Source organism: Drosophila biarmipes, chromosome X (genome assembly GCF_025231255.1).
Source record: "Drosophila biarmipes strain raj3 chromosome X, RU_DBia_V1.1, whole genome shotgun sequence".
NCBI classification, from domain to species: domain Eukaryota; kingdom Metazoa; phylum Arthropoda; class Insecta; order Diptera; family Drosophilidae; genus Drosophila; species Drosophila biarmipes.
Window position 1 is genome coordinate 26,554,965 of NC_066611.1, and position 22,987 is coordinate 26,577,951.

The 22,987-nt window shown below is 45.3% G+C and overlaps 1 protein-coding gene across 20 annotated transcripts; it reads right to left on the bottom strand.

Moving 5' to 3' along the window:
• Positions 1-31: 31 nt before the first annotated feature.
• On the bottom strand, positions 32-21,949 carry LOC108024179 (proton channel OtopLc). Of its 20 annotated transcripts, none has more exons than XM_050890600.1 (13): positions 21,332-21,949; positions 16,909-17,350; positions 15,761-15,894; positions 15,435-15,473; positions 9,631-9,741; positions 8,441-8,625; positions 8,157-8,314; positions 7,625-7,736; positions 7,392-7,552; positions 6,534-6,551; positions 4,498-5,915; positions 3,957-4,317; positions 32-3,180 (listed from the first exon to the last, which is right to left on the bottom strand). In XM_050890600.1, the coding sequence occupies exons 2-13, from the start codon at positions 17,038-17,040 to the stop codon at positions 3,040-3,042; spliced, it is 2,970 nt and encodes a 989-aa protein (XP_050746557.1). In that variant the 5' UTR covers positions 17,041-17,350; positions 21,332-21,949; the 3' UTR covers positions 32-3,039. The 20 variants fall into 20 exon arrangements, with proteins under 20 accessions (XP_050746557.1, XP_043948816.1, XP_050746550.1 ...); XM_044092881.2 differs by having other exon boundaries at positions 3,969-4,317; positions 16,891-17,350; XM_050890593.1 differs by having other exon boundaries at positions 16,891-17,350.
• Between the last annotated feature and the right edge of the window lie 1,038 nt (positions 21,950-22,987).

Sequence of the window (22,987 nt, forward strand, 5' to 3'; positions counted from 1 at the left end):
AGCATATCTCTGATAAATAAAACACCTGGAATTTGTTGTACATATTTAATTCTAATTTTTATTCAATTTAAAATTACTTGTATGTCATCTGTACTTCGTTTACCATCAAATGTTTACTTCATTTTTGTATGTCAATTTGTATTCGTATGCAAAGAACTCAATGTGGAGCGAATGTCAGTGTGATGCTGAACGTGAGTCTGAGAGTTTTAACAAAATGATCTTGCGCTTAGAAATGCTTGAATTTTTTATTCGTTCATGTTATCATATCCTTAATGCGACAATGATTAAAAAATGGCTTACAATTTTTGGTTTTAATTTTGTTGTTTTTGTTTGTTCTTGTTTTTGAGCATATACATTTGCGATCGCTCGTCCGTAATTAATAATATTCATTTTCGAACACATTTGTCGGATCCTTTATCCACTTTAATTCGTTTGTAATTGTTGATTTACTTGATTTGATGTTTAGTTGATGCGGTTATGGAAAATGTATTTGAATTGTATGTAAATTTCGCTTTTTGGTTTTCACATTGTATATGTATTAATCAGTTATTGAAATTGTCTTTATACTTACGAGTATATAAGTTGTTCATGTGTTTTTGTTTCATGGGATTTAGCAGCTGCTTTGGTGTTGATCTCTTCGTTCTTGTGCGTTTAGTCTGAATATTTTAATGTTATTCGAATTGCCAACTTGTTGTGTTTTTCTTGCTTAGATACAGATACATAATTCCATTATGTAAACTCTCACTTATAATTATACAACTTAGTTGAAACATTTAATAAATATTTCTTTCTGCTCACTTTTCTGTTCGGCTGCACGGCGTAAAATGTGATTCAATCTTACGTTTAACTAAATGTTAAGGAAAAAACAATTCTTTTTTATACATATATTTAAATGTATAGTTAAATATATGTATGTGACTTATGTAGCGTATGCAATCAAGTATACTTTCTAAAAGCCTACGCAAGTACAAGTTTCAAACTGAATTTGATTCGCGAACTTTGGATATATGACTTCCCCGACTCTGGATCCTTCGGTCCCGATCCAGATCCGCTCGTGAGTGACTGAGTGTGTGCTGAACTACTTATGGGTTGTTCGAGTTTTGACTTGGTTTACCTATTCTTGCTACCACATTACATTTGATTGGATTACGAGTATTGAATACGTATTCTTCTTAAACTCCCGCGTCTACAGTTAACATGCATTATATAGACTTGTAGACTGGATTATGATTACAGATTATAATCGGATTCGCAATTTATCGTTTCGCTTCTGGTAACGTCTTTGGTCTTTAGCAAACTGATGCCTTCTGACTTGAGTTGCAGCTGAATTGGGATGAGGTTTCATTCATAGGGAGGGGGCTTGTGGGCTTTGGTTAGGGTTTGGGAAGTAGGGGGTTAGGGGTCAGAGGGGGACAGGTTATTGACTGTCCCGACCTCTTGTCTTGCGCTTCGTCTCCTTGTATAAAACGTTGAAATACTTTGAATTTGGTGGGTTAGTATACATATATTTATAGATATACGTGGCATATATATCTTTCAAAATGTTCGTTTCTTTAACATTGTTGTAAACAAATTGATGTTTGTCAATGGTTTTTTCCTTTTATCCTGTCGTCTCATCGCCGCTCCACTTGCTTTTCCATTTCGCTTTAGCTAAAATTTTTATTTATAAATGCGGGGATTCACTTGGTAAGTTTTTCGTTTGCTTCGCAAGTTCTCTTTTTTCGAGTCCTGCTTAAGAATTTCTTGGTTTATCCGATTCTTTGCTATAACATACATACATATTATTATTTTTATTTATGTTTTTTTTTTTAACATCACTACTAATAATCAAAAAATGGACATTTATAAACTTTTATATAATGTATATTAAAAATGTTTTTTTTTTGTATTTTTGGCCATTAAATGCCACAATTTGTTGTATTTTCTCTGGTATTTTTTTTATATTTTTGTTTTTACTTATGTTGTTTCGGGGAATTTGTTTTTACAATTGGCCATGAAGTTGTCTTAGCGCCATTGTTTCTAAATTCATACAAAAGTTGTGTCGACTCAGTGAGTGATTTGTGGCTGAGGATAATACGAAACAAAGAGGTTGAGTAAATCAAGTCGGAACTGATTCAATAAAATTAAAGTATACCAGTAAATCAAATAAAATCATCACAGTTTGTTGTTGCTCGGCGTGATACTGTTGTTATTGGTTGGTCGAAAAGTCAGATCGAATCTATTGAGAAAGTCCTTCCGTTTCCGGGTTTCGCTACCGTTAACGTCACCAATTCGTTTCCGCTTCCGCTTCCTGTGGCCGCGTTCTTCATGGCATTGCATTTTGTGTCCCTGTTTTCTGTTTAAGTGTATTGGTGTGTCTTGTTCCCGGGGGATTTGACTTTAAAGGGCATTTCCCTCATTCGCAGTCGCGAAAATAACGCGAAAAGTAAACAACCTTTTTAGATTCATTTCCATCTTATTTGTAATGTGAATTCTTTAATTGATTTCGTTTTGGTTTCTGTTGCCGAGGCGGATTAGGGTTAAACAATTAAGAAACTAATATTAATTTGCATTTTGATTAAGTAAAACGATATTGCAGTGTGTTAGAGACGGAACCTAACTAAACTAAATTAAATACGTAACTCAAAACAAAAACGTGTGCCGTGGCTTCCGGGTCAACTGTAACGCTATGACTTAGTTCTTAAGTTCTTAGGTCCTCCACGAGTTAACAAAGTAAAAAATAAAGTGAAGAAAATCAACAAGCGACCTGCAAATCGTTATCGGTTGGCAATCGTTAACCGTGCAGATTGGTCCGATCGGTTTGTTCGTTTCGTTTCTCGTTTCGTTTCGCTTAGGTTGTCAAACAAAAATCATACTCATATCTGCATTAATGTATGTGTATATTATATGTAGTACGCATATATGTTTAATACGTAATTAGAAACTAACTCTCCACTGATTTCTATTTGCGTTCTGGGCTCGCTACGTTTTGGTTTTGGTGCATTTTCATACTCCCACATCCTATATAGCCTATTTAGACATCGGTACTCGGACCTCGGCTTACTCCAGGCGTGCCTTGTAGGTGGTCTTCCAGATCTCGGCGAGTGTCACGGCGCTGTGGAACCGATGGAAGATGCACAGGGGCAGTGTGATGCGCTGGATAATGGACCAGGGCACGAAGCCGTAGAACTCCAGCTGAACCTGTGGGTGTACGTATACAGGGTTAAAGGGGACAATGAGACGGGGCTTCCAGGGTTAAACATCAACGACATGCAAGGGGACATCCCAGCAAGACAAAAAGCTGATTGTAGCCAGAAAAACATGGTCAGTAGTAAGTAAACTTCTCAAATGATGCGAAATTCCTTATAATTTACAATTCAGCGTAAACAATCTAAATTTCCAAAATGCACTAGGATGGTTAAAGAAATATAATCTTATTCTCACGCTTGATAGGTCGATTTTGGTCTGCAACAAGCGATTTCGATTTTTTTTAATTACTCATACGAGACGTGACCAGATACACTTAGGTCAAATTAAATCGCACCCAATATCAAATCTTGCCAACTATTTGATATCTCTTAAATAATTGCAGAATAAGGTAAGTTAAAATGATCGGTTGAAATCAACGTCAACTAGATTAAAATATATTTTTTTATCAAAGGCAACAGTGCGTATGCGTGATATACTTTAAAGTATATGCGCAGACCCACATGCCTTAAAGCGCACCAAATTCGCGGGTAAGTTTAAAGCGTCAAAAAGTATGCTATAGTGTTTTGGGATTACAAATATAAATATTTTTAGTCAAAAAAGTTTTTTAAAACAACAACAAAAATGAATTATAACTTGAAACCAAAACGGACCCGAGGGCATGCAAAAACACACAATGAACAGGAAAAAGACCATTTGAGGAAATATCGAATAACGACTATAGATCGAGAACGTTAATCGTCTTACTTAACTCAGTCTCGCTTACGTACATATCTACTTACAGGATTGGCGAATACTTTTTGAGCTTCGAATGTGTAGATGGCGAACATGGCCACGTTGCAGATGAGTAGGAAGGTGACGATTTGGCGGCCCGGCTTGCTGCGATCGTGCTCCGGCAGGTGGACGCGGCGGCGGGACACGTCCGCGATGAAGAGCAGCTGCAGGATCACCTGGAAGACGGCCACGCCCCCGGTGGTCGTCACCAGCAGGCTTGGCTCGCTCTCCAGGACCTTCAGACTGCCGGCAATGATGCTGAACACGGAGTAGGTGAATAGGCCGAAAGCTGAGATGCGAAGCAGTATGTCGTTCAGGTTCGACTGCTCCTCGCAGCGGAACTTCAGGTTCTTGACCCTTTTAAGAAAACGGGAAAACATGAGTATGGTTAGATCGGGTTATTGGGTATTCATGGGGACCGCACAGGGAAAATGGCACGGCAAAGTGCTCTTTCTTTGACTCGATATGGAAGCAACAATTATGGGTCCTATTTTCCCTGTGCAGTCGGCTCCCATGGTCGTCATGCTCCGTCCAAACCTGATGAATCCAACTATTATGGCCAGGATTGCGAAGGCCATCAGAATGCAGTGGCTGGCGTCCGCGAGGTAAATAGCCAACAGCGAGAACTGCTGATGGCGCACCAAGACGAAGAAGAGTATCAGGCAGATGAGGGCCCCGACCAGCAGCAGGAGCCCGAAGAACAGGCCCTTCGACGAGCCGACGCAGTCAACGCGTCCGGATCGCGCTTGCTGCGCCATGGCCACCGCCCTCCGCGAGAGCATCACCTCCAGCCGGTGCTCCAGGTCCTCGTCGTTCATGCGCCCCGGGTAGCGGCCGATGTGCTTCCACATGACATACAACACCACCGCCCCGATCAGCGAGTACTCGATGATGAACGGATACAGGTAGGGCGCCGAGTCGTAGACAATGGTGCCCATGATGTCGATGCGTCCGCAGGCGGTGGAGTTGAGTGTGCCGATATTGGAGGACAGCGCCGCCGGGTAAATGTTGTCCAGGCTCTCTAGGTTCTCGAAGCTGACCAGCCCGGTGGCTTCCTCGTGTCCCAGGTCTGCGTACGTTTGGAAGCTGTTCTCCATAGGGCCCTGGCCGAAAAGGTTGTTTATTATGCTGGCCGAGCCCTCTGTGCTGCTGGCTGGGCTCAGGGTGCTGGCTAGGAAGGATTCTACAAAGGAGCCGGAGCCAGAGACGGGAGTGGGCGTGGCAGCGGAACCGAACCCATCGACTGGCGCCAGGCTCGGCGGAGCGGCGCTGGAGAGGATGTGCTGCAAGCCGCCGAAGGGCGAGTCGCTGCCGCTGGTCTCGAGATTAAGGGCGGCAGTGGTGCTAATGGGACTGAAGGTGGTGCTCGGTAAGATGGTGGTGCTACTTGTGGTCGGCAGGATGGTGGTGGTACTGGTGGTCGGTGAAATGGTGGTGCTGCTGGTGGAGCTACTGCTGCCCGCCGCCGTGGTGGCCGCGGTGGTGGCGCTGGTGATAAACTTCTTCAACTTGCGGGCCATAGTAGTGCTGTGCCATTGGTAATTCGGAGTGGTGAACGGCGCCCTTGTGGTCGTGGTAGAGGTGCTGGCGAACACCTGGTCACCACCCATGCCCAGGCTCTTCGAAATACCGTTGACGGTATTGCGAACCAGCTTGGACAGCACGTTGTCGCCCTTGTAGCCGTCCTTGGGCAGGAGGTCCTCGCCGTCGAGGACCTCGAACTCGTTGTTGGGTCCGGCGTGGGTCCTTAGCACGGTTCCGGCGTGGCGCAGGGCGTGCTGCCTTATCGAGTGGGCTATGGAGGAGGCTCCCGCCTCCGGCTCGTTCTTCTGGTGGTAGATCGTTATCTCAAGCAGGGACTCCTTTACCAGGGTGCGTATCCACACGCAGATGTTGGTGGCCACCACGTGCATGAGGCCAAAGCGTGCGATCACCTTGAAGCGGTGGATGTTCAGCTGGAGGTGCGGAATCCCAAATCCAAATGAGCGTTAGGGACACACAGAGAGAAAGAGAGAGAAAGAGTGGGGTGCGCCGAGCGCTTGAGTACGTCGAAGAGTTTTACGGCGGTCAAGTCGATTACATTGATTACTTATAGAAATTAGATTGCGGGCAAAACTCAGTTCCTATTCGGGAACTGCAAGCCACTGGCCTGCGGAGGGGTTCTTTAAAATCCAGTATTATCAGGTGCGCTCAAGACCCTGTTTTAGCTTTGCATTTCCAATTATTTGTATTAACACACATCAACCCCAAGATCTATGTTCCCAGTGGATGCTTCAACAATCGGACTTTCATTTAAATGAAAAATACAAAATCTTGAAAGACCCCCCAGCGGCAGTGGGGCGAAACAAAAAACAAACGCCCGCGGAGGAGAACCCTTAAATATAAAGTAGCTTGCTTAGACTTGTGGTTATCATATCATATCGTAGCACATATACATATAATAGACATAGGTGGTATAGGTATGCAGATAGGTGATCAAATGAGCATTGGGTTGGAGCAGATGTACAGGTACAGGTAGAGTTAGAGGTAGTGAGTACAGTAGAATAGAGTAGAAAATGAGTTGCATATCGTACCTGAAATGGCGGCCTAGTCTGCGATCGCGCGAATGGGGCGGAGTTGTGGGATTATGTACACAAAAATGGTTCATTAAATAACTACGTAGCAAATTTCGGAATTTGTTTTAAAGAATGAATATGCGTTGGTTGATTGATGGATAGTTTGAATGAATGGATGTCTGAATGAGCTGTGGCTGGCTGCTGGTGGGTGGTTTCGGTGGTTAAAGTGCGTGTGGTGCTGAGGATTTAAACTCTGTGTCAGTGGGTCTGTGAGTTCGCACGAAAAGAACAAAATAAAGGATCAACACTAACGTAGGGGGTCAATTTGACTTTTATCGACCATATCGTGTTTTAGAATGAGATCAGATTGACACCCCTAGCACATAGTTTTAAGTAGTCTGTTGTCTGTGGCTTTTTCAATGATCGTTTGAGAGATTGAGAGAAGCAAGCGAATGATATGGCAGATGATGTGATCAGCGGTGGATGCAATTGCGAATGCACATTAAGGTCGATGGATGAAAACTTAACTTAAACTGCCAATAAGCACGCCAATTTAATTTTCGTGGTGAGATTTGGATTGAGATCGATGAAGGTGAAACCGAAACCGAAACCGGATCCGCGACCTGACTTAGAATGCCGCGAGCTAACCTTGAATTCTGAGGAAATTGGGAAACTAACCTCGCTGGGGTTCTTAAGAAGGAACTGGGTTGGTTTCGTGTACTTATGATGGTTTTACATTTAACATACGAGTATAGAATAGCCGTAGATAATAGCAGTAGGTATAAGTAGTAGTAGGTAGTAGTCATACGCTTACAGTGTTCATTAGTTTTAGTTATAGTTTAGAGTTAGACACAGATTGCTGACCCTTCGACTTACCCGGGCATTCATGAATATAAAATACATCTGCATGAAGGTGAATATCATCTGGAGCAGTGGGTTTACGCCGATCAGGATGTGATGGCACGGCGAGTCGAAGGGTATTTCGAAGAACGATCCAAACTCTAGGCCAATGTATATCATGGCGCCCAATCCAAAAGCTGTGGATAAGGAGGGTTGAATTGCATCAGTTCTGGTAGATAGATACTCTGTCGTTGGGGCTCCAAACTCACCGATGGCTCCCACTCGCAGGAAAAAGCTGCCGTGCGTCAGATCACTGTGGGTCGTTTTGCGCTTGCGCACATTCTTGGGGGTTACGGCCACCTCGGCGTCCACCGGTGCTTCCTACATTTAAATAGACGGAGAGATCGGGCGGTCAAGAGGCAATACATATAGGGGAAATCTCACAGCCCTCAGAAGATACTTTTTGGTGCGACCTTAGCACATGGTCCCAAATTACCAAAGCTTGACAGGGTGAATTTCTGAACTGGCAAGTGAGGGTTAGATGCCAACATATTTATTGACATAAGACCTGGTTTATGAAAAAGGCTAAATTTAAAATGCAATGCAGGTTTACATAGCAAACAGGTGTCTAAAAACAGTTTCAGTAAGGTTCATAGCAAACCAGAAACTTGGCCATTGTGTGCTTATAGCGAAGAAAGAACAGAACATATCCCCGATTAGACATTTATACGGAATTGTTTAAGGCAACTTTGAGTATAACTGTTTTTATAAAGCAGTGTCAGTCAATCATATAGCACGCACCTGATATGCGGCGCCCTTGCCTGCCTTGCCGGAGTCCTTTGAGCCCTTCGCATCCTTCGAATCGGCCGGATCGGCATTTTTGGCTTTCTTCGACTTCTTCTCCTTGGGTTGGGGTTTCGGTTTGCTGCCACCATTGCCGCCATTGCAACAAGAGCTCTCTGTGGAAGTCGGAAGGAATGATTTCGGGGGATCTCTTGGGGAAGTGGAATGACTTTGTCTTTCAGCCTCTATGCATCAAGCATGTTGAACAGAGCAGACATTTTCAAGGCTGAAAAAGCACTCACCCTGCAGCAGGAAACAGAAGACGTAGAGGAGGAAGAGTATGCTGACGCCGTAGAGATATGTGAAGAACGTCTCGTAATACAGAACCGGCAGTCGGTGGGTGGTCACATCGCTGATTACGTATGCGATGCAGACGACGATCAGGAGGATCGCGTACACCAGGCTGGTCACGATGAACAGCGATGTCCTGCGAAAGGGAGGGCCAAGGGTCAGCTCTCTGAGTGCTCAGGTTTCTTTCAACGCAATTATGTACAGAAGAGTATACTCTGGGTGCGCGCATTTACGGGTGAGGTGGGTGTGTTATTTCGTGCGAGAACTGTGTCAAGATCTGGCCAAAAATGTGGCTCTAGCCCCCCGCGTTGACGCACTGTCCCGCTTCCAGAGTGGGCTAATTTCCGCTTTTTTAGTTTTGTCTTTCTAGTTTCTGGTGAGTGTGCTTGTGTTCTTGCCCAGAGGCAAGGGCTTATTGTGTGCTTGGGTGTGGGAATGTACTTCACATGCAACTAAACCCGAAAAGCATTTTCACTTGACAACCCAAGAGCATAACCGCCCTGCATTAACCCCTATTGGATGTTTGATTATCTACGAACTTGCACAGTGGACTCGGATAGTGATTTAGTGTTCAAGAACTGAGCAACATCACTGACACAGTTCAACGTTAGTCGTTTTATACAACGTTAGTCGTATTACATACTTTGTGGAGCCTATTCTGGAAACTAGAAACTAAAAAGTACTTTAGCAGGACGAATTTTTATTCTATCCTTCTAGGCGCTCAAACAAGGTATCGGAACCCCCAAGACATTGTATGTAATTATGAATTCTAGAACTTTCTTATTCACTGAACACTTTCTAAGCGTGCATCCCACTGTGCCCCCACAGTATTTTCAGTACTTGTGACCTAGTTAGTTGCAGCTTCTAAGGCACAGCCTCTGTTTTCCACCCCACTCAGGCACCCATTTGCATGTGTCTGAGTTTGATCTGGATCAAATCCAACTCTTGCATTGTAAATTGCAAGTGCTTAAAAAGAATTCCTTAGCTGTGCATGGCACCAAATGCCGTTTGAAGCCCCAAAATAGGTAATCCCTAGCAGTGTGCTCACTTTGGAGGTGGGAGGAGTATGAAGCATGGGAGCTTTGCGGGCAGAGTACTCTGGACTTGGGAGGGTAGGTCATGGTTTTCCATGTCACATTACCATAGTTCGATGGGTCCTGTTATCGGGTTTGTTTCGTATGTGCCCTGTACCGTTATTTTTGCTGGCATAAAACTGAACTTATTTGGATTTGGCTTGAACGTGTAGCAAACCCTATAAGATGTGGTGTAAATTAGGTATTGATATCCAATTCGTTAGACTATAAGTTATCTTTAAAGCATGCCTTACATAGCCTGGGGCGATTGGGGGCGGGGCTGGGTGGTGAATATGCAGCGCGCACAACCAAACGTGAATCTTTTGGGGTCCGCTATGGGAGTGGGAGACGGCGATTTACAGATGGGGTTGCACTTCAGCTAATGCTCGTATATCCGATGTACTACTTGCTTATATACACAATGTGCGGGTGCGAGCGTTTCGGTCTGTGTGTGCGGTTGTGTTTTGGGTGAAACTGTTATACACAGGCATTCGCTAATTACTGTTTGGAGAACGGCCTCGATATAAACGCTTATTGCCCAGCAAGTCCTTAAAGTTGGGATGTTTGAAAGCTAATTAAGGGGTAAAGATTTGTGCTAGTGTCTCAACAAGTGTAACGCACATCGCAGGCCGAACTACTAGTCTGTTAACTAGTCTTACTTGCGATACCCGTGTCCTCATTAGCTATTGGGATAAGGTATTTAAAAAACGGCTCCCTTCTCAGTATTGTCGAGGAATTTTGAAAATGTTTTGAGTACAAAAAGTACTTCGAAAAAAGATTTCTACAGTTGAAGTATACATGAGATGTTTGTAAGTTTGCTAAACTCGAAGGCTGTTCTGCAAGTTTTTAAGGTTCTTCATTGCCTGAGGACGTGCACCCAGGTTGTCAATTCATCCCTTGTCAATACATGTTCTGAGGTTGGAGAGCGTCCCACGGGACTCGTAGTCCTCCAAAACGCCTTACTTCTTCCCCAGAATTTCCCCCAAATTTGCGAACCTCTGCAGCGGCTGCGGCATGACATTCTTGAGCTCCATCTCCTTGTTGGCGGCGTTGTTCTTTTCAGCGCTGTCAGTGCTGCCGGCGGTATGCGAGCGGGAGACCGGCAGCGTGGCCATGTTGTCCCCGCCTTCGACGTCCACGGTAGCGACCTTCACTTCTCCGCCACCCATTGTATCTGCTTCCGTTTCGGCCTCCGTTGTGCTGGCTTTTTCGACGACCTCCTTTCCGATTACTCTATCGATAAGCGATAGGATTCTTTGGTCCTTCGCGGCGGATCTCTCTGGGCTCTTCCGTTAATTGCACTTCACAGTTTTGAATTACGTCCTTTGACAACACTAAATGAAGCAATTTGCAGGGTTTATTTTCTATTTTGGAATGCAACAGAAGCACTATTGTTTGACTTGGAGAGCATCCCCATAACAGTATCTGACTCTTTCTGTCAAAAGCCTTGTGGAACGCGTTTGAAATGCATTTGACAAATGGGCAAATGAGGCGTGGTTATAATTTCTGAAACGGACTGCATCCCGGATGGGAGCGACCCAGTGACCTCTCTCTCCGGCGGATTTGGAGGGTTGAAAGCCGTGTTTGACATTCCGCACTTTGGAGGGGAAAGTGTATCCTGTGGAGCCCACAGACTCTGGGTGTGCTGGTGTGTATGCATTGGACGCGGGCCTATGTGGAATGTACTACCTCTCTAAATTAGGGGCCCCCAGGTTCTTAAGAAGCTATCGCGCTGTTTCTTTCCCCAGTATCCCCCATCTCTCTCACTCTCCCATTGTGTGTATAATAGGCTGCTTAACTGGTGTGTATTTCCCGGTGCCATTAAAGTGCTTTTTTGGAGGCCTGGCCAAATGTATTGACTGTAGTAGCGGAAAATCACTAGAATTATGAAATAAGCTCCACTGCAAATTGCTTTACTGGACCGAAATCATTTATCAATTAAAAACTGTAGGCTTTCGTTGATTTCACAGATAGTTTCACAGTTCCGGACTTATATTTTTAGAACACTAAGAGAATCACTTTTCGAGTGGGAACTTCAAAAAAATTGCTAAGATAGTCACAGTATCAGTTGGGAGTTTTATTTTTTCATTACAAACTTCCAACTGCTGGAGGACTTTTGCTTCTGGAGCACTTTGGAGGCTACCTGGCGAACGATTCGCTCGACACGTCTAAGACCCTTTACTATCCAACTACAACTGAAACGGGCCCTGGCAGGACAAATCCAGCATCCTTTTCGGCCAGCAGCCGCCCTCAATCTGCGCCGAATCTCTCGCGCTCTCTTTCTTCTCGCATATGCCCGTCTCTTTCGCCAGTAGTCCTTCCTCTCTCGAACTAACTCGCAGGATGCTCTCGGTATGCAGGGGAAAAACTCGCTCTGGGTATGCCAGAAAGTAGGACACATTTCGGTGCGCGAATCGGTGTGCAATATTTGCTCTTGTGCTCCCAGTTCTACTGGGTTATATTCAAATTGTGGGTCTTGTTGAGGGACTGGCTCCGAAAGGCCTGTCATTCATGTAGCATCCATTGGCTCTGCTTCCGCCGCGGTCGAGGAGAACTTTTAATTTTAATCTCCTTTTTTGTAAGGGGTACAGATAGCTATACATTCTTATTCTTCATTTTGCTCTGTTTTCCCTGCCAAGCTCCGGCCTCCAGAGCTGTCCAAAAACGTGTCATTTAATTGAGTTTTCATTCAGACAACTGAGATTATTTGTGCTAGCCGCGCATTCGATGTAAATGGGTCACTTACGGAGAGCCCAGGAGTTAAGGGGGGATCCCAAATGCCAATCAGCGGTTATGCCAATAGGCAGAGTGCACCAAAAGTGGGTGGTTCGGTGCCAAAGGAGGCGGACAAAGGCATCAAAAACGTGGGATTAAGGAACAGAATTCAACAGACAGAAAAAAGTCAGTCATCAAGAAGCAACAGCACCGAACTCAATTACCCCCGATGCTCGGCCTGCCTCTACTGATTTTACTACTATGGTCCGCTGTTTTCATGTTCGATTCAGTGGCTGCAGCGTGCTGTAGCCAGCCCACGCCACAACCACCCCGCGAGCAGGACTGGCACAGTGGGCCGTTTCCTTTGGACACCGAATAGATGTACACTGCACTATTGTATCTGTCTGCCTAGTAGTACATCCTGCCCCCGACAGACATCCATGTCCTAAAGGCATGTCCTACTCATCAGCTCCTCTCCAGCTCATTAGACAGTTTGAGACGCCATTTCCATTAATCCTACTCGGGGCCCATTGTGCGCTGCGGCAGAGCCTTACGGTAAAAGCCGACGTCGTCAAGCTGTCTGCCTCGTTCCGTTCCGGCGTTCCGCGCTCGGCCTCGTGCTCGTCCTTGTTCGTCCTGTCTGACCGTTTATCGTAACTCCAGCGCCCGCTGCCTTTGTGCCTGCCGTTCGCAAAAACATTGCAGCATTCTGTTTTGGTTGCCCGTTCGCCGCTAGCGGCGCCCCATCCCTTCGCACTCGCAACTGCCGAGTCCCGAGCCATTGAATGTCGAGTGCAGAGTGCGACAAGGGGTTGCAGTCATCCAGAAGAGTGGCGGTATTAGGAACTGCGAGCGCACAGTGGGAGAAGTGAGGTGTTCCTCTGTAATCTTGTCCTTCAATGTTTCCCACTCAGCGAAAGTCAGCATACAGTGTTTCATCCGAGTTAATTATTCGATTAATTGATTGGGACGGTAGACGAAAGTCTCAGTGCTTTTCAACTCGAATAACAAAAGGCTAGCATTTCGCTCTACACGTATCTTTTGCATCTGCATTCTCTCAGTGTTGAACACGAAATTTAAGGATCTGCGACGCAACTCGCCAACTGCGTCGTGGTTTCATAGAGAGGCATAAAAGCTGGAAAGCTGTGGGCAGACGGGCCAGGAGGGTTAAAGGCGGAAGGTGAAAGGGCGCAAGAAAGCCGGGGGTGTTCGAATCGCTGCCAGCCGCACCCTGGTCGCAGCCAGATGAAGACGTGTGACCCAAATGCTACTCACTTATCCGGGAGTAGTAAAAAGCGATAATTGGGCCTTGCGATTCAGGCTTCCTAGTGTTAAATCAAGTTTAAATAGATGAGAGCAACTACTCAGGTGTCTGATTAGTAACCCCAAAGTATCACTGGAAGAAATCAGTCCCCCGCTGAGGCTATAATTATTGTGGCCCGTACCACGCAGCCTTGGAAATCGAGGAAGGGTTGCCCTACCTTGTTTCCCCTCGCCTAATTATACATATATCACACCCTCACAACAGGTGAGGTCTTTGAGGTCTTTGTCAGGAGCCTAACTTATTATTTTTAAAACAAAGTGCCGGGGCGAACAGATCCTTGGGCCTACGATAAAAATCTCGTGCCTAATCGGGTGACAATGTTTTTGCCAGGGACAACGCCAGAAATAGATGATGGGCCTTTTTACAAATTGATTGGGAGCCAAATATAAAAACGTTAGAAGTAGGAAAGCTTTGGCATGCGCTGGATACACCGCGGAAAATCTCCCCGACCAAAATGTGGACCGTACATCAATAGGATTACACTTTACCATGGATAAAACAAAGAAAAAGGGGCGAATTGGAGAAGAAGCTCGCCTTCAACAAGTGTCGCCAGTTTTGTCCTCTGTGCAGTCCGAGGAAGTGAGGACCATGTTCTCAAGTGGGGCTGACAACTCTGGCCAAATGCCAAGCATCGATAGTTTCGCCGCCTGCTCAATGCCGCTCTCCTTTGCGCCCATTGTGCCTCCGCCGTCCCATTGTTAACAAAGCGCACAAACTCACGAATGTAAGTCATTCGTACAATGACACTTTGGGGCCCGAGACAGAGACATAGCTGCACGGGTTTCCCGAGCGCTGTTTTCCCAGGAGACGGGATTGGAGATGTCAGTGCCAGCAGTACTCGTTCACAGAGGAAAATAGTTAGATGGTGACTTGTTGAACTATTTTAAATGGAGTTCCTTGCATAAACTGCGAACAGTAAACACAGTACGTTGTCCTTTGATCGTATTCACTTTCGATTTCAATATACGATCGCATGTTCTGCGAGTCCCGATTCGATATATTTTCTATCTGTGTATGTGATCAAAACGCCAACAGACTCCGCTTGCAACGCCGACAGTAATGCCGCAGCCAGCCGAGCGGAATGCTTTGTCGGTTTGTCAAGTTTCATAATTTGTTTGCAACTTCAAACCTCCCAGCACCACCCACTGGCAGCATTGTGTAAGCAATTGCGGATGACTCGCTGCCTACTTATTTGTTTTAGGTCCCGACCGGAGAAGCGCAAAGGAAAAATACTCGTATAAAACGATGCCACACCATAGAAAATGTAAGGCAATGTGCTGGCGCCCAGTTCATTGACATTATAATCCACTGGATGCCAAAAAATAGTACAAATAGTAGAGCAAACACAAGAGCCACACAGATACAAAGAAAAGGCTGAACGAAATTCAGGCTGAGATGGCTTTTTGGCTCTTGTGTAAGCGGGATACGTGAACTATTCATTTGGGATTTTGCACTGAGCGAAAAAGTCTTGCAATTCCTAGAAACCTGAAGCCATATACCGCGTTTCCTACATGAACTCTAATTTAATATTGACATTCTCTGGCTCCACTACAAGAAATATTAGTGAATCAAAAACTATTAATGACAAATCAAAATTATCCAAGCCAATGAGACCCTAAGCTAATGTATACTTTTATCTAAGGGATTTTCGGGCTTTTGACCCCAACTTATGCCAAAATGCAGGTGATAGAAAATATCAGCTACGTTCCAGAGGGAACTAACTTACATTCCTAGGTTAGTGGGAAGAGGTTTAGGGTTCTACTTTATATATATGTGTAAGTACTAAGAGTAAGTATAGGATCGGTTTTGAAAATGAGTTATAGCAAATCTGACCTTTGCTGTGGGCACGTCAGAGCCGCTGGATGTTTGCCACTGTAACGGGTTCTAACTGATTAAATTGAATACGAATCACGGAATTTGGGGGCTGAACGGTTCTACTGAGGATCTAGTAAAAATGTCCCACGGGTAACAAACAGTCGCGCTGGCACATTGTTATCCGTCGGAATGTGAAACGGAAGACTAGTACGCAAGGAAGGGAATGTGAGGCACGAAACACAAAACAAATTCAGTGGAGACACACAGAGTGGTGCTGGCTTAGAAATGTCGTTTGGCACTTTTGCGGGTCGGGAGATCGTAATGGGTCCATGGAACACACTTACTTGGCATTTTTCGGTCGTCGGGCGTCGATCGGAAATTCGTCGTCAAAATCCAAATTAAAGTCCTCGCCGAGATCGTGGGGCACAAGTGGGGTGCGTTGGTGTGCAGGACTCGTGTGATATCCATCGCCCTGCAGCTGTTGGTGGATGGGTAACAAATGGGTTAGTTCTCACCGCCAAGTGGGTCTCGAGCTTAAGACAATAAATTGGAATTTCATATTTATAATACAAAATTTACAAGGTATATATAGTACACAAAGTTATTTAAATTTATTTTGTATGTAGGCTAGGACAATGTATATTTCTTGTAGTTACAGCAATTTCTGTGACATTACGCCTCTTACAGAAAAATATTATGTTGTTTGATCCATTCACATGCGTTTCGAAATTAAGACGGTAACAAATATATGAACTTTTATGTTAAACAAATTCCAATTTATTGCAAATTAAATGAAACATAATTGCTTTTTCTTTTCGTTGTCATTTTTGATTCGAGGAACACAAAGAAAGGGCGAATCGGTTACTCGTGCAAGGATTTGATTGGTCAAAGCATTTGGATCCGTTTCGAATTCATGGCTGAGGAGAAAAGTCTTTAAAAATAAATTATTTATTTGTCACACACACCAACACACACACTGCTTAAAGAAGGGAAAGCTGTTATTTTCATATGCAATAGAGGAGCTATGTACATTAACTTGTGGAATGGAAGTTCATGTGATTTTACGTGTAAATGGTAACCATGAAATGATCGTTGTTCATAATGCGAAAACTATCAGTGCAGAAAGTTAAATTGTATTTCCTGTTTATTTACAAAAGCACATATCCAAAATGGATAACTGAATACGAACAAAACACCAAATTTTGTATCCAATGTATTAGAAAACAAATCAGTTTCGTTCAGACAATGAAATATCTTCAAAACCTGCTGTTATCGGTTCTATACAGTAATAATGGGCAAGAAGTAATGTATGGAATTTGGATGTTTTAATAGCACTGATAGTATTCTGTTGTTAGATAGTGAGGGTATTGAGAGTTGCGTGTGTGTACTGTGTGTGGTAAGATGGCATCACATGGATATTGCATATGAGTTGGAAAGGGGCAATCCTTGGAGCGAGTATATCGAAGGCCCCTACCTTGACCACAGTGCCGACCTGGTTGGACTCGGATGCCGATTGGCGGTTGTCGAGCAGATTGGCCCGCTCCATGTTCTCCAGTTGCAGTGTCTCCCGTGGCTGGTCCAGTAATCTTTCGCGCATCTCATGAATGTAGGGACACCGCTGCATTCCTCTCTGCTCTCTCGCTCCCGACCCCCTCTGCTCTCCCTATCTTTCAGATTAATATCTATATGCTTAGATCGGGAGCGCGGATGCAACACTGCAAGCGCTTTACGATATGGTCCTGTATAACCGGATTTAATGCCTTGCCACTCATATATATCCGGCCTTAAATGCGGGTCTGTATATATCTGCTTGTAAGCTAGTGTAAAGTTCTTAGGGAAATAATCGCTATGGTTTGCTCAACGTGATAAATCAGTCATACGGTTTGCAGCAGCAGTTGAATGATTAAGACTTTTGGTTGCGCAAATTGGTCGGTCTGAAATGAGAAACGTTGTTCAGAGGTGTTAGTTTTATAGGTGGGTACGGCAAAGCACAGTTGTGCAAAGGATGGAGATTGTTCCTCTTTTTCATCTCAATATACATAATTTAATTTTAAAGTGAAGTGGGACAGTTTGATCATCATTATAACCAAGAGTATTTTGCGTTCGCTGCTTCTTGGTAAGATACGCCTTGCCCTATAAATATATTTAGAAAAATCAATGGGTTTATATTGAAAGTGTATAAGGCCAAACGACCTCAGATTCGGGTTCTCAACACGCACGAAATGCGAGACTGGCGAAAAGAAAATAAACAATTTGAAATAATATTCTGCAGCATGAGATTGCCACCCACTCATTCCCTTTTTTTTGGATATATGTAGTGATGTCAAATTTTGGCTGGTGGAACTACAAAAGTAGCAACAGATTCCTTCACGCAAAGTACACATACTTTGAGCACAACTAATTTGTCTGTTATTACATTGAAAAAATCACTTTAACGAATTAATCAGGAGTCCATAGAATGTATTTTTGAGCACTGATTTTTAAAAACATTTTGAGCAGTACTATTTCGGAACTCTGGCAGGCAGCCAATTGAGAAGCGTGGCAAAAAGTCGGAGTGAATTATGCAGACTTTTGCTCGTGACTCCGAATCTTGATCTGAATCTAGATGTGGATCCAATACGTTAAAATTGTATTTAGTTCTCTCAAACAGCTACCCTCATCAATCTGCCAAGATATATTTGGCACATATCCATCAGTATCAGCACCAGCGTCGTGGATTTGATCGGATTTGATGGCCGAGATGGAGGGTCATAAAAATTGTTCCCGATTTCCTTCTAGAGCTTCTACATGGTGCTTCGCCCTCGCAGGAGGGAATATGTTTTATTTTAATTTCAAGTCAGCCAGCAAATCGGCAGCATTGGGTTCTTTGGTCATGATTAAAATGTTTGGTTGGAATGTTGCAATAAATCATAAAAACATTATATTTTGTGTGTTTGTATGAGAGTAGATTGTGTATTTGTTTTGCAATCTGACAGTGAAAATCGACAGTCCTAGATACAAATGTTGAATATGAATGAAGTATTATATTTACAAAATTTTCTATGGCCCGAGAGGCCAACCAAATCTCATTTGGATGGAGATCAAGAAGATATTCATCTGAAGAGCCACCCTTACATGTTCCAGCCCCAAAAAGCTAGTGAGCAGAGCGTAGCAACGACTGCAAGCGCAAAAAGTGTTCTTGTCAGTAGTTCGTATTTTGCCTTTTTCTGCCGGTCCGCAGTTTTCCATGGCCATTTGCAAGCTAGAATTGTCGCATGTTCGCGTTCGGACCGCGGACTCGCACCGCACATCAAGCAGCCACCAACACAGTCTCGCGAATTGAAATCTTGGCTAATGCCATTAACACTTGATGGCTAACACTCGCGAAAAACTAAGAAGCTGGCGCAAAAACTAACCCAGTGCTGTTAATTGCGAGCTCGCTTGCTTTGGCTCTGCCCAACATTATTGCCAACAGCCGAATCGAATCGCTAGCTTGACCCGCTTAGCGGCGAATCGGAACCTGTGGGTGTTCCAAGTCAAACTAGTGCTCTACGCATCGCACTATATTATATCGTAGTAAGTGTACGTGCTATTGCTCGTTTGTAACTGAAGACTCCACCCAAACGCCCTTCTGGGCCCCTTCTTTGGGCTGCTTCTCCGGCCCGTCAAGCGGCTAACAAGGTGTTTCCTTTTAAGACCCATCTCTTGGATCGCAGCCGTCGAGCGGGAAACACGAGTGAGCCCAACTGCCTGGGCTCCATCGTAAACAAACTGTGCCACTGAATTGGATTGGGAGATCATTGTAGCTAGTTTATGACAGTGTCCGATGACAGATTGCACACAAACGACAGCTTGCGCCCCCTGCGCCAACCGCACCACCCATTCGCGGCCCCACCCACCCACACAGAAGCTCGGCGGATCGGCGCCAGGGGTAAGACAAAAGGAAACTGCGGCGGGAAAAGTTGATCTATGCAGATCTGTGGATGTTCCAGAGTCAGCGCCCACATGGAGAACCGGATATGCAATTGTATACCGAAAGAAAGAAATAAAGAATCGGAATTGGAATCGAAATGGAAATGGAAAGGGAAATGGGAATGGGAATGGGAATGGAATGAAAATGGGCATGAAAATGGCTATGGAAATGAGCATGAGAACTGTCAGCAGATGGATGCAATACGTGAAAACAGGGTGACCTTATAAACAAACCCCGCTGCAGTCGCCAGTCAGCCAGTGCACTGCGAAAAATACTTGTGCCAGGAATTTCGATTAAAATGTGTGTTTTGAGCCCAGAAGTTCTGCCTGATCAAGTTGTTCAATTAAGACTGTGTTTTAAATCGCTTTAGAAGTATCCTTTTAGAAATTTCTTTGGCCAGGGAATCGGGGATTTCATATACTCTTTAGGTGCGTGTTTCTCAGTGGGTTGGTTCTCGGCTGGGTGGGTGAGTGGGAGGGTGGTGCGTGGCTCTGCTCTTCCGTCACTGATTCACCCACGCCCCAGTAACTCAATTGTCCATCCCCCGAGGTCATCGGCTCATTAGTTAAAATACATGCTGACGCGCGATACGCGACCGTATGCAGAGTATGCACTCCGTTCTGCTTTTTTTCTTTTTGTTCTGTTCCTGCTCCCGCGTTTCAAGCCGTCGGCCAGCCACCCACCACCACCCCATCCACCCCATCATCGGAACCACCCACCCACCAACTGGCCAACTAACCACCGTTAGAAATCGCGTGTCGCGGCTTCAACCCTCGTAAGTGCTTCCATGCTTTGCATGCTTTCCACGCTGCCGAACAGTATCGCCGATTTTGAATCGATGCAATCGATGAGCAACAATCCGGGCTGATCTTTGCTTTTGATCGTAGATCGACGACACTTTGCCTCAAATTAATCTTGATTTATTCTGCAACGCAGTAAGCTGTGCTGGCAACGGTTCCCATCTGCTCTCGGTACTTTCACTTGCTCACAGTGACTCACTTGATCGAATCGATTTGATAAAACTACCAGTTACCTTAGTTAAGAACTTAATTTCACTGAATACCATAATGGTTGTAAGGTAGTGCTTTACCTTAGGGTGATACAATTCCATTCTGTTCTATGAATAAGTGAAGCGTTACAATGCTGCTGAGGTGGGTAAGGCACAGATCCCTAGTGAAGAAGGAGCTGGACTGAGTTCCCTGTACCAAGTGTCGAGTCAGGCTGCCAATTTGCGCAGCTTAGGAAATGGAGCGACTGACAGATTCCCAAACGGTGCGATCGGCGGGGAAATTAGCACCGCCGCGACGTAACCCGATTCCGGGGAGCGACTCTGTTTCTTCTGGCGGATCAGATCCGCCCTAGTAGAGCTCGTGTGTGTCGGCGCGGTTTCTCCCGTCCGCGCCTCTTGTGCAATTAAGATTTTCCATTCGGCCCAGCACTTTTATGGGTTTACTTGGACGAAGGTGGCGAAACCGAAAAAGGAAATCCCCACGACACCGAAGCGATTTCAATGTCTTTCTAATGGAAGACCAAGAAATGTGTCTGTAACCCGAGAAGGGCAGCAGTTTGATAGCTTCGACTGCGGAGAGGGGATCACAGAGCAAAGCCTGTATAGTTCCAATCACCTGTGTACTAGTTAAATATCGTACATCAGCGGAAGTTCCTTGCTCATCCGGATTCATTAGTTCCCAGGACAAAGAGGTTCCCTCACACTTGATGGGCAAAGCAAAGGGATTAATGTAGACAGCGTGAGAGCCCGATTTACAGCGGAGCTTTGGGTTTTCAGGTTACTTAAATTGTATAAGTGCTTTTATTTGGGGACCAGTGGAGATCCGAGGAGTCAGCATAGGAGACAGCTGGCGCTGAGTCTCGCAATGTGAAAAGCAGTATGCAGGCTTGGGGCACTGCTCTCGGTCCAGTCCAGGACTGGGACGATGTCGTGGGAGGGGTTATCTTGACTTACTGTGGGGTGTATCCTGCCCTCAAATCATATGCGTTTCTTCTCCGGGCGCTTCTCTCGCCTACTCGCCTTGCCTTTGCGTTGTCCTGGCCTTTTGTTTTGCTTCCGCTCGATGGGCGGGGAGGGGAGGGCGGATGTCGAGGAGTCCGTTGCGCGCGCGTTTTCTACGTTTCGATTTCCTAGTGGCTTAAGGATGTTACTGCCCTGCGCCTTGGCCAACGGGCTGCACTGGAACGGACTCGATCGCACACGCAGGCACACGCACAGCTCACAAGGGGACGGCGCACTTTCCAAGCGTAATTTACCGCTTCTCGCCAGTTTCAGCACTGTCTCACTGCACGTTTACAAAAACAAAGCAAGTAGTTTGATTTGAGAGCGAGCTTTGCCAGAGCGGCAAGAACAACGCAGTACCCGATGCAGCAATTAGCAGGTAGTGCCACCAGCAGTGGGCCCAGTGCTCCCAGTGCTGCTATTATTGCTATTACCACCGTCTGTTCCTGGCCACTAGCTGTTTATTTACTCTTTTCGGCACCGGCAAGGAGCCGCGAAGCGTCACCAAGAAGGGAGACAGCGACAACGTGGGTGTCGGCAGGGAGGGAGACAAAACACGTCTTCCAGCACTCGCAGTCCGCTTTGAAATGAAATTCCGAACTTGCAACGCGACTAACGGCAACGAAGCGAAAGCAAGGCAAAGCGACGGCAGAGTCAAAGGCAACGCCGCGGACGGCGACGCCGGCAGAGGCCGGGCAGCGGGCGTATGCCGTGGGCTTTTACGATATTCACGGTGCCCGCGTCTGTTGCTTCCGTTCCAATACCGTTTGTTGTTGCTTTTCGCTTTGCACTCACATTTGTTGCTTAGGCTGTGCACTGAACAAAATTCGTGCATTCATGTGTGTACCTTCGGGTACTTCTATTTCAACAGATCTCGTTAGTTCTGGAGTCTTATTCTGAAGTTTCCTAATTTTATTGGCAGTGACCTGGTCTATATGTATACCTGCACACCCATACCGGAGGTATACCTTTATCAGTGCACTTCGCCCTCTTTTGATTTGAGGCTAAAACGCAGGATTAAATGAAAATGCCTATGCGACAGATCGAGTAATCAAGTCAAACACGAAAGCAGAGGCGACGAATCATCGATAGCACTGAAGAATTTTCTAAAATTTTTCTGTTACTCAAGGACATTTACGCATTTTATTTTCTCGTCTACCAAAATTTGAAGATTAAAGAGCATATTAGGGGACCTAAAACGAAAGCGTAGTGCTTTTAAATTAATTATCAGCGAGGTTAATATTTCCCCCGTCGGCTCTGTTCCCTTCAGGAATCAGAGAACTAGGAAAACTTGCCTTGTATTTCATGAGCAGGGGACGTCTGTCCCCTTATGCTTGAGGAGAGAACTTCCCGGGGTGTCCTGTCTGTCCAGCGGCGTAATGAGATTATCGCCATCGAAACTGACTTTCTGAAAAGGGGACTCTCCTGGGGCTTCCACTTCATGTATGCACCACAAAACGCTAATGGGCCAGAAGGTGTGACACGGGGCGAAGTAGAGCCCACAATCGTGATATCAAAGATGCACAAATGTCGGGGCTTGGGCCTGTGCGTTTCGGGTGGCAAAGTGCGAAAATGGGGCGGCAGTGGGTGAGCCCTCCTTGCCCAGGA

Excerpts from the sequence above, each read along its gene's own strand:
- LOC108024179 (XM_050890593.1), bottom strand. The coding sequence starts at position 17,040 with ATGCAGCGGTGTCCCTACATTCATGAGATGCGCGAAAGATTACTGGAC. Across the intron at positions 15,474-15,760 it reads CGACGACCGAAAAATGCCAA|TGGCAAACATCCAGCGGCTC; the intron begins GTAAGTGTGTTC and ends AACCCGTTACAG. Across the intron at positions 3,181-3,956 it reads CCAATCCTGTAAGTAGATAT|GTTCAGCTGGAGTTCTACGG; the intron begins GTACGTAAGCGA and ends GTACACCCACAG.